Genomic DNA, 17,059 nt, shown 5'->3' with positions numbered 1-17,059 from the left:
CACACACACACACACAGACCCAGGCTACACCAGAAAGTTACAACACAGGCAAAACTGTAATTAGGCTCTGTTATCAGTAAGGGCAGCTGCTGCTGCTCCAGCATCTCCATTGTCTTTAAGTTATCACACACACACACACACACACACACACACACACACACACACACACACACACACACACACACACACACACACACACACACACACACACACACACACACACACACACACACACACACACACACACACACACACACACATACACACACATACAGGGACCGCCATCCCAGTGGGGCATCAGAGCAGCCAGTTAAAATAAAATGTCCACAGAGGTTGACAAGTGAAACCAACTTGTTTTTCCCCCAAGGGAGACTGTGGAAGAAATGTTCCTGTGAGACAAACACTGCAGAGAGATCCTCTCTACCCACGCACAACCTGACAGAGACACTGAGTCCACTTCGCATCTACCCACTGTGGCACCCTTAGCCACTTCAGTCTCTCTCAATTTGTCTGCATCCTATTAGGGGCCACACATCCTCAATCTCTCTATTCTTTGCCTTCTTTTCTTTTCTCTCCTTCTTTCTTCTTTAATCACAAAACCAACTTGGTTAGATTTACAGCAGATGAGGGGCAGCAGCTCTATTATCTGACTTCTCTCGAAAGCTGTGGTGCCACTGTGATTAAAGCCATGATGGTGATGAGGGAGCTTAATTCCGACACATCAGCTCTCCCCCCTAATATTAGCCCTGTTTGTCCCTAATGAGACTGTAGCCTCAGAGGAGGAGGGAGAAGAGGAGGAGGAGGGGAGTGAGCCAAGAAGTGCTACTTGGCTAATGCAGCCCCATCTTCTTGTCCAATCTCTAACTACTGTGTGATGGCTCCGGCATGGAAACAAGTCCGCTGCTGCAAAGAGAAGCCAAACAATCGTGGTTCCGAGGCTGACTGTACATGCACGAGCGCCCCGGACCAGCGTGCGTTTTGTTTTGGAGGGATGGAGCCGCATTCATCAGCGCGGATCTGCAGACCCTCCCTCCTGCTCTGTGGGGTCAGGCTGCATGCAGGGGACTCACAATAGCGTATAACGGAACAGCGCCTTACTTGCCAAGCTCCTCGTACAGCTGGTATTCGTCAGTAAAGCGTGTACAAGTGGTCGCAGCCATGATGCTTCCTCCTCGGACGGGTGCGGGTGCCGAGTCCGTAATGCGCGGTGAGTCTCTGCGGACTGGGAGGACCTCGGGCTCAGTCTCCGCCCACCTCAGACCTCCGGGCGGCTGAGTGGTTCAGCTGCAGCACACACACAAACACACACACACACACACACACACAGAAAGACACCTTCACACACTGACACTATACTGTAACACACGCTCACTCACTGCAACACGGGCTCACACACTGCAACACACACATGCACACACAGAAAGACACGCTCACACACTGAAACATTCACTGTAACACACGTTCACTCACTGCAACACACACACATAGAAAGACACACTAACACACTGCAACACACACAAACACCAAGAAAGACACGCTCACAAAATTAAACACTCACAGTTACACACGCGCACGCACTGCAGCACACACACACACACTGAAACACACGTTCACACTGTAACACTCACGCACACACACTGTAACGCTCACACTGCAACACACACACTGTCACACTCACTCACACACTGAAACACACACTCAAACACCGAAATATCACACAGGATCACACACACACTGTAACACACACACAGTCCCACCTCCGGTAGCGGTAGATGCAGGAGGACAGACTGGTTAAATAGCGCACAATATGGTAACGTGAGCTCATCACATGACGTATTCCCCCAGCAGAAGAACAGAAAGAAGGATTGAAGAACAGGTGGAATCAGAGGCAGAGCGGGCTCGGATTGAAGAGGGCGGGGGAGCCTGCATTTGATTACACATCATTATAAATCATATAATGTGGAGCCTGCAGCCGATAATGTAATTAGATCACTTGGAACCTACTTGAGCAGCCTGTGCAGAGTCTATGTTTAGGTTTTCATGAGAAAGCAGTCCGCCGCATGCAGGGCCTTCTTTATGTCCACTTCACCAAAAGAAGAAACATGAAACTATAGTTTAATTTGGACATGGCCGGATTTACCTGTCAGGGGACCGCGGGTGAAAAATCTATTGTTCGGCCCCCACCAACCTCACTTTAGCTCCTTTTGTCTGCAAAATGGAAATGGATCAAATCGGCCTTCACTCCCTGGTTAGATGTCTCTGCAGTAGACACAGGTTTCTATAGGCTCCAGTTCCAATCAGCAATGATGGAAGCATTACACCCAGGTGAAGCACCAATTTCTTCTTGATCTTTATAGCTTCTTTGAAACATGCCCTGAACTCAGGAGATCTTCCAGGGTTTCTCCAGAGTAGGTGTATGTGAGAGCCTCTGGACTTTCTGCTCTTCTCTCATCCTGGTCCCATGGTATAAAGCTCAGAAGAAAGTTCTCCAGAGTCGATGTGAGGATACAGCAGGTGATCCTCTGTAGGATTCCCCACAAGCGAGTGTGCATGTGGACGATGCCTCTAACAAGTCCAAAAGAAAACAAATATCTCCCGATGAAAAAGTGGTGCATTACACCTAGAAGACACAACGATGTCAAAAGAGTTTGTGGTGATAAGAGTTGACACTGGAAAGACAGCAAGGTCTTTACAGCAGTTTACAGCACGTTTGAGCCTTCAAACATGACTCACCATGGAACAACAGAAAGGAAAACTCCTCTTCTAGCAATGGTAAATGAGTCAACAGCCTCTTTTAAAATAGTCTTTATATTTGCATATTACTCTTTTGTGGGTTTAATTTCATAAATAAAACTGATAGTCCCACTAATATTGTTATAAAAGAGGTATTTTTTTGTGTTTTAATAAATTGTCAAAATTGTTTCCAAGCAGTCAGAACATGTCTTTCTAGTAGAACACAATACATTTACTTAATGTACTGCATTGTAAATGTTTCATGTATCTTTACTTCACTGAAATGGATGTATATTCAGGTACTTTTCACTTTTACTCCACGACATATATCAGTAAATACTTTCTATGCTACATTCTTGACATGCATTGTGTTACATGCTCATTGTTTGATACTTTTAAAAGTTATCAATAACAAGAGCACACTTGCTCATGTTCCATGTGGACTGGAAAGTAGAAGAAGAACACCATCAGCTTTGTGTCTGTTGTGTCCACCGTTGTTTAAAAGGAAGTATAATTGAAGCTTGTTGGAAACAGCTTCTCACCAGCATCGACCAGTTGTTACTAATGACATCCTGATGCTGTCTGTGATCACTGACAGTTTGTCACTCCTGCATCACTGGCAGATACCACTGTCCTCCAGCATACCACTGCGTCATGCCACTTCTTTGTGGTGCACCACTATGACGAGGGGTATGTCCCTGGCATATTATACTCATATATACGGCTGCTGCTATATACACGCCATACCATAGTTATGTCATTAGAAATTACATCAAAAAGATGACGCTAAACAAGCTAAAAGGGGAATGACATGCAACGAACCAGGGATGTTAGTCCATTACCCCAAATAAATTCCTGTGTGTAACATGTGTCTCTTTTTTTACTATTTAATATAAAATATCTCTGGACAGTATTTCCAGATTTACCATATCAATATTATGTTACCAACAACAAGACTTTGGCGAAGTTGGCAGCACTGGAACATAGTGTTTTTTTATGTGCGAGACAAGAGCAATATATATACACACACACAATACATATACCATACATACAAACACGACCGACACCCCCCCAGTATATGACAGTGAACCGTGGTATGTCTGCAAAACACAGTTGGTAAGCAAACAGTGTTGGGAGGTATATATACTTAAGTTATTCAACATTATTATTGCATGCATCACTGAGATTGAAAGTGGCATTAATGCAACACTGCTACCTCAAGTAGACTGAACCCTGAGCGTGATGTTTAGTATATGACAAAAAAAGGATGAACAAGTTTTCCTTGGAGCTTTTATTTACCACAGCCTTGTGTCAGAGTGAAAACCAGTAAATGTGACAGAATTGAAACTTTACAGTTGTGCCGGTGCAGCTCTCCTGCAGCTGGTGGAGACGCCTCATCGCCTGGTTGAAGAGCGGGCAAAGACACTTAAACCCCTGCACAGACCATCAGATCCTTACCCACTGGGATGTTAACATGCCAGGATGAATAAACTAAATCTACTTTACTCTCGTTTCCTCTGGGCCTGTGGGTCCAGGTAAAGCTGTGTACTTCTCTGTGGACCTGACAGCAGAGCATTTTGACATATTCCTACAGGTCCAGCACTTGAAAAGGTGGTGAAGATAAAAGACCCAAAAGAAGGATCAACAGTTCTGACAAGTTATATCTTCATGAAATATCTCCATTAACTTTTGCAACTGACATTATTTGCAGCACATTTAGATTAACCAATCTTTCATCATTGTATGGTATTAATGACTTCAATATGCATTATAGTAGACATTATAATAACATGTGCATAATATATGCATTGACCGTCTGAAGGGTTTTTAATTTTATTTAAGTAAGGCCGTCAAACAAAGATGGAAACTAATCATTTCTGATCAATGAGTAAGTGGCAATGATCTGAACTTTATATTTACAAACATTCAGAGAAGGCCATTTTCAAATCCTGCCTCTGGCATTCATTTGTGGAAATGCAAGGTTTTCATTAGGCGACCCAGTGTCCCAGGGTTACTTCACTCTCCCTTTCGGTCTTTCCGTCATCTACATTATTTTTCCTCCTCTTGTTTATCTGGTACATTATCAACTCATCCCTTCCATTTTCTGAGTGGAACGATGGATGAGAGCTGAGCTGAATTAAGCTCAGGGGAGATAACGTACACAATTTCGAATTTGTGGGTTTTCATGCCTCCATGCCAGTCCGTCCATCTGTCCAGTTATTGTGAAAGCATTATCTCAAGAACACCTTGAGGGAATTTATTCAAATTTGGTACAAACATTCACCTTGATTCAACAATGAACTGATTTGATATTAGTAACCAAAGGTCAAAGTCACTGTGGCCTCACAAGTATGTTTTAGATCTCATGAATTGAACATGTTAGGGACACCACAAGGAAATTTCTTCCAATCTGGAAAGCACTTTTACTCAAACTCAAAGACCAGCTGACTCGATTTTTTTTTTTACAAATTTCATCACAGTGACATAAAAAAACCTTTAGTCTTATCTTAAGAATGCCTTTGCTTCTTTTGTGTTTTCTTTAAATGAAATGATTTTAACTGTGGCTCATGCTTCGATAGCGTACCATCTAAAAAAGAAACCTCCGAACTTGAATACCTCCTTCAGACTTATATGGCATGTCAGGATTAGTAAGTAGGAAAATAAATAAAAATCTCTGCTGGTAACACTCAACAATCAAAAACTCTTCTAAGTAACTGACTGAGGATCTAGCATGAGGCTCACTAACACCAACAAAGTCAAACTGGCCTCACAAAAAATGTCTTTAGCCTCTTGAACATATCTTTAACGACTTCAGGGAATTTCTTCAAATTTGACCCAGTTGTCACTTGAAAAAAATTTACTGATTAGATTTCAGAGGTCAAGGGTCATAGTGACCTTAGTCTGGAAACAAAATGTATGAAGACTGAAACTGCACCGATGTTGGAGTCATACTGTCCCAGGGCAGTTATTCTAGCTTCTTGTATGTCTTTGTAATTGTATTCTTTAATACAAGTCTCTCTTTACCTTACACCTACCCTTGGCACTGTTGTCTAAGCAGACATACTTTAAAAGGAATCCCTAAGTTTATTATGGAGTAAAATTCATCTAGTAGTTAATTGCTAATGCTCACCTTTTTCAGAGCATGGGTTGTCCAGTTTAAAAAACGCCTTTGGCTATTATTTACCCTCCTTTACTCTAACTATCTGTCTTTAAAGCTCTTGTTTTAACATGAAGAGCCATGGATTTCGTCAAGATAATCGTTGAGCGACCTCTTAACACTTATTTCTGCTTCACATTTTCCCCAAAATTTGTATAATGAGCCTTTCCACTGGTCATTGCTTATTTTGTTCCTGTGGATAAATTCATCAGGACTCAAACAAGGCAAAAACGCACTCTCTAGCTGAATTCATCACGACTGGCAGACCTCTGCAGCCGTTGATAAGGGTTTATAAGTAGCTATGCCTTCTGGTCAGTATCGAGGATCTGGATCAAAATAAATTCCTCCTGCTCACTGCGTAGTGAACAAATCATTCTGAAGAGCTGCTCTTCAGTGATCATGTGTACAAGGATCGATCATGGAAGATTGACCCTACATTGGCTGAACATTCAGAATTAGAATTTCTTTAAGGAAATTGGCTGAAATGGAAAAAATAATCTGCCGCAAGACATCCTACTGTTAACAGACGTTAATTTACTCTTCCTTTGTTTCACTACCGAAAGAAAACAAGCCTATCAAATGTTCAGATGCAATTAAGAGATTGAAACTACTCCATTCTTCATTATACAGCTCCATCTGATATATTATTAGTATTATCATCCTGATCAGATAGAAAACAGAGGTGGGCTCTCCTCTATCACTTTGAGAAGGATGGAAATAATAGTGACCAGTAATAATGACAGATGATTCAATGTATTTTGGGGCAGTGCTATGAGAATAGAAATGGAGAAAAAAAAAAGAATACAGTACCTCAGTAGGGCAGACAAGGCACTGTAGACGGGCACAGTCAACAAGATTATCAGGTTTCGTATAATAAAAAGTCCTCGTCACAACAGGCAGCTTCAGTTCTGCACTTAGAGTTAAGGACAAACCTCCAACACAGCAGACCAGCAGGTAAATGTCTTTACTACAAGCACTTCTATAAATAAACTAGGATCCAGTTCAAACTTGGCAGATATTTGGCTGTGTCTCAGAACTGCACCGCGCTGGGTGGGATGTCGAACATGGACGGGTCGAAATCCTGCCCTCTGAAGGGGGAGCCTTCAGCGTCCCAGCCCTTCTTCAGCATATCGTGCACTTTCTGTGGAGACACACGGAGATGGGTATGTTGAACAAGTCACCTCTTTATTAAGATAATATAGACCACAGTGCCATCTAGGGGTGAGTCAACTTAACAGTAACTGACTGCAAAAGAACTGTTCCTCATCATGCCCATCACTTCATTATCATCTCCAATGAAAACGAAAATAAAAATCAGTTTAATAACCTTATGAAAGGTTCAGTTGACTAAAAAGTGGTTTAAAAATAGTTTGTTGGAACACATCACTCCCTCTATTTACATACATTTTATTTCCTCACATCTGCATGGCTGAATGATTTATAATCCGGAAAAATAACTCACACACAGCAGTGCCACCTAACTTTATGTCCCCATGTTTAGCATTTATAAGTGGTACATACACATGACTGAGGTAGACAGAGGTTCTTAATCGGCTCCAGCTCCATTCAGCAGTGATGGTGTTAGGAGAAACAACGAAAGTGAAGTGCTAATTTGGCAAGACAGCGAGCTGAAAGAGCGCCTCAGTTTTCTGTGCACTCGTCACGTTGAACACAACGCACCAGGGAGGAAAAACTGAAATTCCTCTACTGGCAGTGGGAAAGGAGTCTATCACCTATTTAGTGGCATTTAGTGAGATTATAAATATCCACATTTAACTGTAGATATTGGTGTGAAAGAGGTTTAACACACTATAACGTAGTTCCAAGCAGATGTAAGTGTTTTTGAATAAATCTGTATAGCAACTATCACTTCTCCAGGTCTTGTTTGACAAAAATTGTATAAAAACACTAATACTGTAATATCAAATATGTTTTCATAGAAGAAAATGACAAACATGGTACATTAATTAACACTAGAAATGTACATATATATGCCTTTTAGTCCATAATAGTGTATTATAAAATACTTACAACGTGTTTGTATATCACTTTAAACTCTGTCCTTAAGTGTGGCTTTGAACAACAAAAAAACACTTGATTCCAGACGTGGTTGGACAGCATAGCATAAAACCTAGTTCTTTTCTCGCATTGCCTTAGCATAGCCTTCATGTTTGTGATGAGCTGTGTACTCACCATTTCATGACTCTGTGGCTTGCCCTGTAGCTTCTGATGGTAGTCGAACGTGAGTCTGTCCAACACCGCGTGCTCGTCCTCGTCAACCGATGCCATGGAGCGTTCCCGGTTAATTTGGTTGATGTCGATCTCCTTCTCACCTTTCAACACAGCGTTCCACCAAACCTCTGAGGTCTTGTTGAGCGACAGCTGGAAGCCGAGCAAAGTTTAAAGCTTTAAAAGCTGGTCATTGAAAAAAAATAAAATAAAATAAAAAAGAGAGGATGGACGTGAACGTGAGTGGCACATTTACTCACGACCACACAGCTTCCAGGTTCCAGGCTCCACAGAGTGTTTTCTGTGTTGATCTTGTGCATGAATTCTCCCTCCATCAGTGTTTCCTCCTTGGCTCCGTCCCTCACACACACTCGCATGCTGCTGGTCTGCAGACGAACGCTGACCTACACATGAAAATGAATCAGAGTCACCTGCATTAATTGAACAGAAAACATAATTCCATGTGTGTTGGATTGTTGAATAACTACGTTTACCTGTTTGCCTTTAACAACTGTCTTTGGCACAAACACGCGGACCTCCACGTCAGTGTAGTCCTGAGACCAGCTGTAGTTTTCCCTAACTGCCCCGTTGTAACTGTCGGGATCACACTGAAATTTCTCCTGACTCCTGCAGTGCAACACAAACAGACACACACGATGTTTGAAGCTGCCATCTCTGCTGCTATCTTTCATGAACTTGAGGCCCAAAGTTTCTTATGTCTCCCTAAATTGGCAGGGTACACGGGTGAACTAACTGCAGTATTTATTATCACTTTATGTCATCTAATATTTATACTCCGATACATTTCAGAGGGAACTTTTGTTCTTTTTATCAAAAGACCATGTTAGCAGTTAAGCCAATTTCAGTTCCACTACAGAGACATTTCCTCTCTACAGTTCTCACATGGTTTCATCTAAACAACTGTTTAAATGATCTAATATTTCACATAATAACAAAGTCTGAAAAAGAAATTAATTCAAAAGTGCGTATTAGATCTTTTCCCTTCTTTCCACCTTCCACTAATAATCTCAGATTTGTCTGGTGAATCCACCTGTAGCAGCTGCATTTATTTATTGCCAGGTTAGGGTTTTTAGCTTTTTATTGACCACTGACTGAAGGAGCAAGGATCCAACTAGGGCTGAACCAACATTATATCAAATTAAACATTTGAATTGTCAGTCGACATCACAATAGATACTGCTCCTGAGTGAAGGTTGTGATTTTAAAGAGAATGACAAACACCTGACAGACAGCAAAACATTTAACAAACCTGAGGACAATCAATTATGGTTATCTGCTTATATCAATATATATTAAACCTTTACCATATTGTTTACTTAAATGCCTTTACTCATTTACTTTCCATCCTAACACTCACGTTGCTGGAGCTTTGACGAGATCCTTTTTATTGACCATCGCATGTACATTCACTGAGATTTACTAACTTTTGATGTCATCTTCAATCAATTTACAAGTCGACAAAGTCAGATTTCATTCGCAGAAACCAAAAAAGAAGCTTTGAGGATGTTACTCACTGCTGTGCTGAGTTGGTGCTGGCTGCTGCTGCCTGGTCTCCCTGACCGACTGGCTCTGGAGCTGTCGCTTCCGAGGCTGCAGGGGCTGAAACATGCCCAGCATCCAACGGGGAGCTCTCCATCTGTTCTGCCACGGCGATCTGCTCCTCTGTCTCCTCCTGAGGCTCAGAGGCGACCTCCAGCTCCTGAACTGATTGAGGAACACATCGACTCTCCACTCTTTTCTGCACCTCGCTCAGCTGTCTCTCTCGGTCGTGATCTGCCACCTTCTCAAACAGCCTAAATGTCTGAGGAGGAATCACAGATGAATTTGACTATTATCAAACACATTCATATCAGTGACGTTATAGTAAATAGTGGTATATTGCAATACTGTTCAGCAGAGGCACAAACTACATCCTCTAAAATGATCAGAAAGTAAATTAATTGTGTAGGATTTAGGAACAATAAGCAGTTATGGAAGATAATAATAAATGAGCAGGTCCTCTAATTAAACTGCATGTGTGTTACAGTACTAAAGTACAAATTCTACTGAATGATCTACTTGAGTATTTCTAAGTTGTGGGGGAAACAGAGTATGATGTGTTACTATTGGTTTTGGGGGGGCATATAAAGTAGTTCCAAGTTAACTGCAACACTAAAGGGATTATTACACATGACTGCATTAGTATAAATCTGTGAATATGGGCCCTCCTGCATCATGACTACTTTTTGTACACGTGACTATTTTTAAAAATACTATAAATTAAGTAAAATTGAGAATGAATGAGTTTCACAAATATCATTTGGTGTTTTTACGTTTACTTTTATATTACACAGAGAGTTATCCTGCTAATGATATGAGCACAGGTTCACAGGCTGTGAATTCTGGCTGCTGGAGGACGTGAGCAGGTGACAGAGGAAAATATGTGTCTAACAAACTTCACCTTGAGCACCATCTTCTCCGCCACACCGGGGGGGAAGCCCATCTTGTCGCTGGGACCAGACAGGAGGCGATAAAAGTCCGTTTTGCGATACAAAAACCCAAAATAGATCTGAAGAAAGTCCTGGATGTTTCCAACATGCTGCAGGATTCCCAGCAGAGCGTTGTCGTACATCTCCGTCATCTCCAGCGGCGACGCCATCGCGGCTTCTGGCGTTTTAATCGATGAAGTGTTTCGACCGACAATTTATGTGGGAAAACAAAAGACGTTAAAGGTTAAAAGGAGAAATAAACAAGTGGCGCGGGTCTGGTCGACGTTTCTTAACGACCGTGTTCCTCCTTCCAGAACAGCAACCACACTTCCGGTTCTGTGTTTTCAGTATAAATGCATAACCTCTTCACTACGTAAATTTTAGAAAGAAACGACATAATGCTTAAATAAAACAGTATGATGGATACAAAAAAAAAGTATTTTATACTTTTATAGAACCCAAAATTGTCATAACAAGTTCAACGCAGGCTACTCTTTCACTACGCTATTTTATTTTTCTGTTTGAGGTCAGTACATTCCACAAATCGTCCGATGGAAACAAGTACCTAACTTCAGAATAAACAGTTCCAGTTTACAGGAGGCGTTTTCGTGAAAAAGAACAGTTTTGCTATTTGGACGAAGTTAAAATAAATATATTTTAACCAAGTTAGTTATTTCCACTGAAAAGATAACAGCTTAATTATAGAATAAACAAGTTAGCTGTCAGGATTAGCTCTTTTGAGCATTTCCGGCTAACCAACATTCAGCAAACATGGCGGTGTCCTTGAGCGGCGCAGGCAGCGTGAGGCTCCTGGTAAGAAAACTGTATTTTAATGTGAAATATATTTCTCTGGAACTAATTAAACATTTTACAAATTGTGGTTAGGTCAGCTGCACATTTCAGTTCATTGAACCTCCACTACCACGAACAGCGTCGGCCTCATGTGTTGCGATATTAACCGAGACTGAATTCACAATATTTAAGGCTTGTATGAACTGCTACCTTATACCGTTTTATTTGTCTTCTTTTTAACTGCATCACAAATATTTCATGTCATTGAATTTCTTTATGAACGACATGTAAAACATGTCCAAGAGAATGACATGAACATTTTTTTTACCATTGTTATCAATCATGTCGTGGATTTTACAGCCATCTGATTTTAAGTAATTGGTGCCACGTTGAGGTTGTTCTCAGAGTAAATTTCTTCTTTATCAATGTGGATTTTAGTCGATAATAAGGTTAGATTAAACGGGTTGAAAACAGCTATCTTCACGGTAACCCAACTTTACACTCTTGCTTTCTTTCTTTTTCGCGCTGAGAATATGAGACATCATTTCTCCAGCTCAATTTACTAAACCCTAGTTTAACCCTATAAACCTGCTGTTGTATGTCCTCTCTTTAGTAATTGCAATATATTTGTTACTCTCACTTTGATCCCTCTGTTTTTCTATAGGGTTCTTTAACCAGGGCCGGATCATTATTCAGCTCCTCTGGAAGCAGAAGCCTCCATGTTACTTCAGTGTGTTGCAAGGTAAACACTGATCATTAAAGGCTGCTTTCTTGTTAGCTAACACTACTGTGCCTTCGGGGGGGGGGGGGGGGGGGGGGGGGGGTAAAACTACTCTGATGGTGGGTCACAAGATTATAGTCAACTGTTGCCATTAACAAAGATTTCACATTGTTTCTTGTTGACTGCTAAAATGCCATCTCATAGTTGGATCTGTTTGTCGTTCATTAAATCGACAATGCACACATAGCACTGGGGCAGAAAACACATTTCCACATGTTGTAACAGCTGATCATATTCGTGACTTAGCAGACTGTTTGGAGTTGAATTTGTTTGTGACACATTCTTGCATTGCTCAACTTCTTCTAAGCCACGTGCAACTTTGACAGCTCTGACAGCTACCATGACACATGATCCAGTGAGAAACAGCAGTTAGCAGCAGTGATGGTGATGCTTGAGTCTCTTCACAGAGTTGGCTCCACAGTAGGGCTGAACGATTTGGGGAAATAATCTAATTGCGATTTTTTTCCCCCCAAAATTGCGATTGCGATTTAATATGCGATTTTTTTCTCCCAAAAAAAACAGAATGAATGATTTAAATATGACCAACACAATATTAGATACATTTACTGTACAATATTCTTTCCCACATTTTTATTTAACTGCTCATTACAGCAACAAGAAAAACAAATCAGTTTGCATTTAAGTAATTTAATCAAAGTCATTGTAAGTATAAACACAAGGATTGCACTTTCTTTTTATTGTAGGTGTCTTACTGCTCCCAAGTCAGTAACATTTCCAGTGTTGGGAAGTTTGAAAACGTATTCCGTTACAGAATACATGCCCAACCAATTTGAGTAACGTATTCTGAATACTTGGATTACTTCCACATTGAATTAATTTTTATAAGTGTTGGAATGCGGCGTTGTTATAGTCAGTGGAGCAGAAGCAGTTTTAGCTATGTGTCCGTGGATGCGGCGGGCCAGCTGGATTCGCTGGAAGGGCAGCTTGCGGATCAGCAGCTCCGTAGATTCCCGTTCATGTCCGGGTGGTCGTGCCGCGGTATGGAGGCGCCGGGCCTCAGCAAGAACACCCCCATGCTGAACACCGTGACCGGGGGGCTCTAGAGCCCCGCCGTCCCGGAGCACGGCTTGCTTTTCAGCGGAGTAATTTTCGGTCCGCCGCACTCTTGCTGCGGGTGAGGACAGCAGCCCAGAGCCCTACTCTCTTTCGCACGTTTTAATCGCGCACGCTGCGATTAGAAAATCGCGTTTTATCCAATCGCGATTTTATCGCAAATGCAATTAATCGTTCAGCCCTACTCCACAGACAGAGAACATTAAATGTATTTAACATTAAGATGTTGTAAAATCCAGCTGATCAATCTGCATCTCTGTCAGCTGTAACTCACTCACAACATGCAACCCTGTACGCAGCTCAAACTCAGAATATTCATGAATTTGAAACTGCTGTTTGGTCCTGTAGGTTCAGTGTGCAACCTTCCACAGACTTAATACAATCCAGAGCTTTGACCTGATTGTCTGAGCTAACAGATATCAAGTCAGGCTTACTTCTTGGTTTACTGAACATTTTCCACCATTATTGTTGTGAGTCTCTCAGTTTTTGGCTCAGAGAAAGAAAACAAAAGTGCCAGGAAAAGTTCTGCGCAGAACCCTCATGTCACATGTGGGGATATTTTTTCTATTGAAATTATCATAGGATTTGAACATTGTAATAGACAGCAGTTTGAGAACACATGCAAGAAATCAAGGAGGAGGTCAAGGCTCAGCACCCAAATATATTAATTAGTTTTCTCATAGGTTTGCTTGACAAAGGTCATCTTGTACTCCCCAAAATAAAGAGTGCTAAATTGAGTGCGTAAATTTGGTTGGTGGGCATTTTGCAGCTGATCTAGGAAAATTATTGTGTAAATGATAACAGGTGCAAACATGGTAGAGGCAGTAGTATTTAAAAGTGTTTTGGTGCGTTACTGGTGTGATGGACATTTGACTGCAGAGGGAATGACAAATAAGCAGATGGAGGTGTGTGCTTTTTATGCAGATAAAGTGAAGAAATGTGTGTGTGTGAGAAGAGTTAAACTATGTGTATTGTATGTGTGTGAACTGAGTGAATAGTTAAATCCCAGGAGATAAGACTCAAACACATGCCTAATGCCACCTGGCCAAGCCAATACATAGGCTGAAGGCCTCTTCAAGGTCTTGGTGGGGGAAGACGAGCACAGTCACATTTGTGGCTCTGATGTCATCTTAACAGTTTCACAAGCAGAAATACTATGCATAAGCAGAGATAATACAAGTGTGTTATAATGGTCAAATTTTCCATTACACTGGTTTCCGCCAAGGAGCATTACGGAGAGCAGAGTGACTGCAAGCGCAAAGCGAAATGTAATGCCATGGAATTGGAGGTGTTCATGGAAGAGGCAAACAAACATGCAAAGAAATATTTATATAACTCAAAGAAATGTGATATGGAAGAGTATCCGCGAAAAAGCAAATGCTGTGGGTAAAACAAAAAGAACAGCTGATGAAATTGGGAGAAGATGTCAGGACATAAGAACAAAAGAACCGTTAGTAGATCAGCTTGCATGTTTTTTGTGATGAAATCAAGTTTGCAAACATTTTTAGACGTGCAAACCTTTATTAGATCAGGGCCTTGGACTGTAGTATTACCTGACATTTTAACTCTTTCTTTTCGCGTTATCTTCAGAATCGAGCTGCCCGCATCCGAGTGGGGAAAGGAGACAAACCTTTGACCTATGAGCAAGCACTTCACCCTCATCACATTGGTCATCGCAAGGGATGGTTGTCGCAGCATACCAGTAAGTATGACCAAGCTTGTTAGAGAGCAATATAAAGCATCGTTATGTAGGAAGAATGGGGCATCTTTCATTCAGTCTCCACGCTTCCAATGCCTGATTTTACACTATGTAACTTATGTTGAGAATTATCAAGCTCAGCAAGTTCAGCAGCAAGAAGTTGTTAAAAAGCTGAATTTGTCTGAAACATTTAAATATCAAGGTTTCTTGTTAAGTAGAGCAATAGAACCCCATGTTCGAGAAGCCAAGTATCATAAGAATTGTACACAGTTCAGTGAGTCAGCTACGGTCAAAAGATTTATAGGGTTTTTTTTGTTCAGAAAATATATATGAAAAGCATCATGCATAATGAAATCATCATAGTGTCATGACATCATACATTCAATATGAATATGAATTATTTTTAGAACTATATAAGCTTTACATCATATCTATTGTTCTGCAGGATGCAGAGATAACTGAAGTAGTATTTGTGTACTAGACTTTTTTTAAACTTTCGTCTTAATTGTACCTTGAGGGAAATTTATTTTCAGTTATATCAGCACAGTCAACACAAAAGGACACATTATGCACGTAAATTCATCACATAAGGGGAAATAATTTATAATAGTTCTAAACAGTAAGCATTAGATTTATTTGTCTCTGTATAATTTGCAGAGTTATTAATCTCTGAAAAAACACTTTGTTCTACTATAAAAATGCCATGTGGAAATCATCCCGTATTTGCATGATGATACATCACGGTACCTGTTACCACATGTGTAGTATAGTATGGTAATGTAATGTACTGTATTGTACTTTATACCTCAGGACAACTCTCGTTTCCTTTTCTGCCAGGTAACCTAAAAGGAGAAGAGGGAGCAGCTGAACGCTCTGTAGAGGATGTGTTCGTAAGGAGGTTCATATTCGGGACCTTCCATGGCTGCCTGGCAAATGAGATTGTGATCAAAAGACGCGGCAACTTGCTCATCGTGTGCGCTTTAATGCTACAGAAGCTCCCGCCGCAGAAGTTCTACTTCTTAATTGGCTACACCGAGTCACTACTGTCGCACTTTTACAAATGTCCCGTCAAACTAGAGATTCAGACCCTGCAGGAGAAAGCTGTGTACAAGTACCTCTGATGAATCTGCTTTAAAACAATATATAAATGTATGATTTTGTTCCCTTTTCCATTCCTGCTGAATGAGTGTTACCACCCGTTTCCTGTTTTCCCCAAGCGACTTTTTTTTTTTTTCAATTAAAGCTTCCAAATGAAAGAAAAGTGTTTGAGTATCGTGACACATTATGCTTGAAAATATAACAATCTAAAGCCAAGAATTAATTTCCAAATGATATATCACTGGTTTGCTGTGTTGCCAAATTGTTGTGTTTTGACCCTTAGAGTCACAGTGCATGGTCAGTGAAGGGCAGTACAGATACAAATAATGAATACAATGTAATGGTCCATAGTTTGCTGCTGCATGGAAAAACTAGGATTGGTGATTATTTGTAACAATTCATTCTCTTTAAGTGAAATTTCCTAACCAAACGTTTCACATCTTAAACATGCAATGCTCAGTCAACTCCCTCAATATAGCAGTAGTCTAGTGGCAGAAACTATGGGCAGAGAAGGTCTCTGGTACGTCTCCGGTTCGACTCCACGGAGAGACAACAAAAGACGAACCTGGATTGATCTGTCCAAAAATCCAAGAGTCTCCCTACCCTGTCTAGTGCCCCTGAGCAAGGCACCTTACTTCCCCAACATCTGCTCCCCGAGCGCCGTACATGGTCGCTCACTGCTCTGTGTCCTGCACACAGATGGGTTAAATGCAGAGGTTAAATTTACCTACCATTGCATGAGTGTGTTGTACATGTCTGTGCATGTGTTTGGTATAAATAAACATATCTTAATCTTAAAATCTTAATCTTATTGCATTTTTTTCTCTTTGTACGTTGTGATTATATTTTATTTAGTTCTACAAGTATTTTATCCACCAAAACTTCAACTAGGGGCCCATAGTGTTAACTGCTGCATAAACAGTTAATCACAATTTAGTAAAACACCATAATAGAATTTATAATTGCGGAAAAATAAACATGCATCAACATGTGCAGCTTTATATATT

General features: G+C 40.9%; 3 protein-coding genes across 8 annotated transcripts in view; 1 reads left to right on the top strand and 2 right to left on the bottom strand.

The window, feature by feature from the left end:
* The window catches only part of LOC133975222 (calcium/calmodulin-dependent protein kinase type II subunit beta), a 42,318-nt gene extending 41,037 nt beyond the window's left edge, over positions 1-1,281 (bottom strand). For 3 of the 6 annotated variants that reach the window (XM_062413129.1, XM_062413124.1, XM_062413126.1), the window contains exon 1: positions 1,099-1,280. In XM_062413129.1, coding sequence (XP_062269113.1) covers positions 1,099-1,160 — 62 coding nt within the window. In that variant the 5' untranslated portion in view covers positions 1,161-1,280. Of the gene's footprint in view, positions 1-1,098 lie in introns of all 6 variants that reach the window. The other 3 variants (XM_062413125.1, XM_062413127.1, XM_062413128.1) reach the window with 3 other exon arrangements.
* A 2,728-nt stretch (positions 1,282-4,009) lies between these two features.
* nudcd3 (NudC domain containing 3) lies at positions 4,010-10,943 on the bottom strand. The gene is made up of 6 exons (XM_062413355.1): positions 10,581-10,943; positions 9,655-9,941; positions 8,614-8,746; positions 8,380-8,523; positions 8,084-8,272; positions 4,010-7,031 (listed from the first exon to the last, which is right to left on the bottom strand). The coding sequence occupies exons 1-6, from the start codon at positions 10,776-10,778 to the stop codon at positions 6,921-6,923; spliced, it is 1,062 nt and encodes a 353-aa protein (XP_062269339.1). The 5' UTR covers positions 10,779-10,943; the 3' UTR covers positions 4,010-6,920.
* Positions 10,944-11,213: 270 nt separating this feature from the next.
* On the top strand, positions 11,214-16,858 carry mrps24 (mitochondrial ribosomal protein S24). Its single transcript, XM_062413356.1, has 4 exons — positions 11,214-11,421; positions 12,065-12,142; positions 14,846-14,957; positions 15,792-16,858. The coding sequence occupies exons 1-4, from the start codon at positions 11,380-11,382 to the stop codon at positions 16,073-16,075; spliced, it is 516 nt and encodes a 171-aa protein (XP_062269340.1). The 5' UTR covers positions 11,214-11,379; the 3' UTR covers positions 16,076-16,858.
* Positions 16,859-17,059: the final 201 nt, after the last annotated feature.

This window comes from Platichthys flesus, chromosome 19 (genome assembly GCF_949316205.1).
Source record: "Platichthys flesus chromosome 19, fPlaFle2.1, whole genome shotgun sequence".
NCBI classification, from domain to species: Eukaryota; Metazoa; Chordata; class Actinopteri; order Pleuronectiformes; family Pleuronectidae; genus Platichthys; species Platichthys flesus.
This window is presented reverse-complemented; position numbering and strand designations above follow the sequence as displayed.

Bases quoted from the DNA above. Each gene is read 5' to 3' on its own strand.
- nudcd3 (XM_062413355.1), bottom strand. From the start codon at position 10,778: ATGGCGTCGCCGCTGGAGATGACGGAGATGTACGACAACGCTCTGCTG. The intron at 8,273-8,379 runs GTGAGTAAATGT...CTCGGCTTCCAG, and splicing joins AACCTGGAAGCTGTGTGGTC to CTGTCGCTCAACAAGACCTC. The intron at 7,032-8,083 runs GTGAGTACACAG...GTGTCTCCACAG, and splicing joins AGCCACAGAGTCATGAAATG to AAAGTGCACGATATGCTGAA.
- mrps24 (XM_062413356.1), top strand. From the start codon at position 11,380: ATGGCGGTGTCCTTGAGCGGCGCAGGCAGCGTGAGGCTCCTG. The intron at 12,143-14,845 runs GTAAACACTGAT...CGTTATCTTCAG, and splicing joins TTACTTCAGTGTGTTGCAAG to AATCGAGCTGCCCGCATCCG. The intron at 14,958-15,791 runs GTAAGTATGACC...CTTTTCTGCCAG, and splicing joins ATGGTTGTCGCAGCATACCA to GTAACCTAAAAGGAGAAGAG.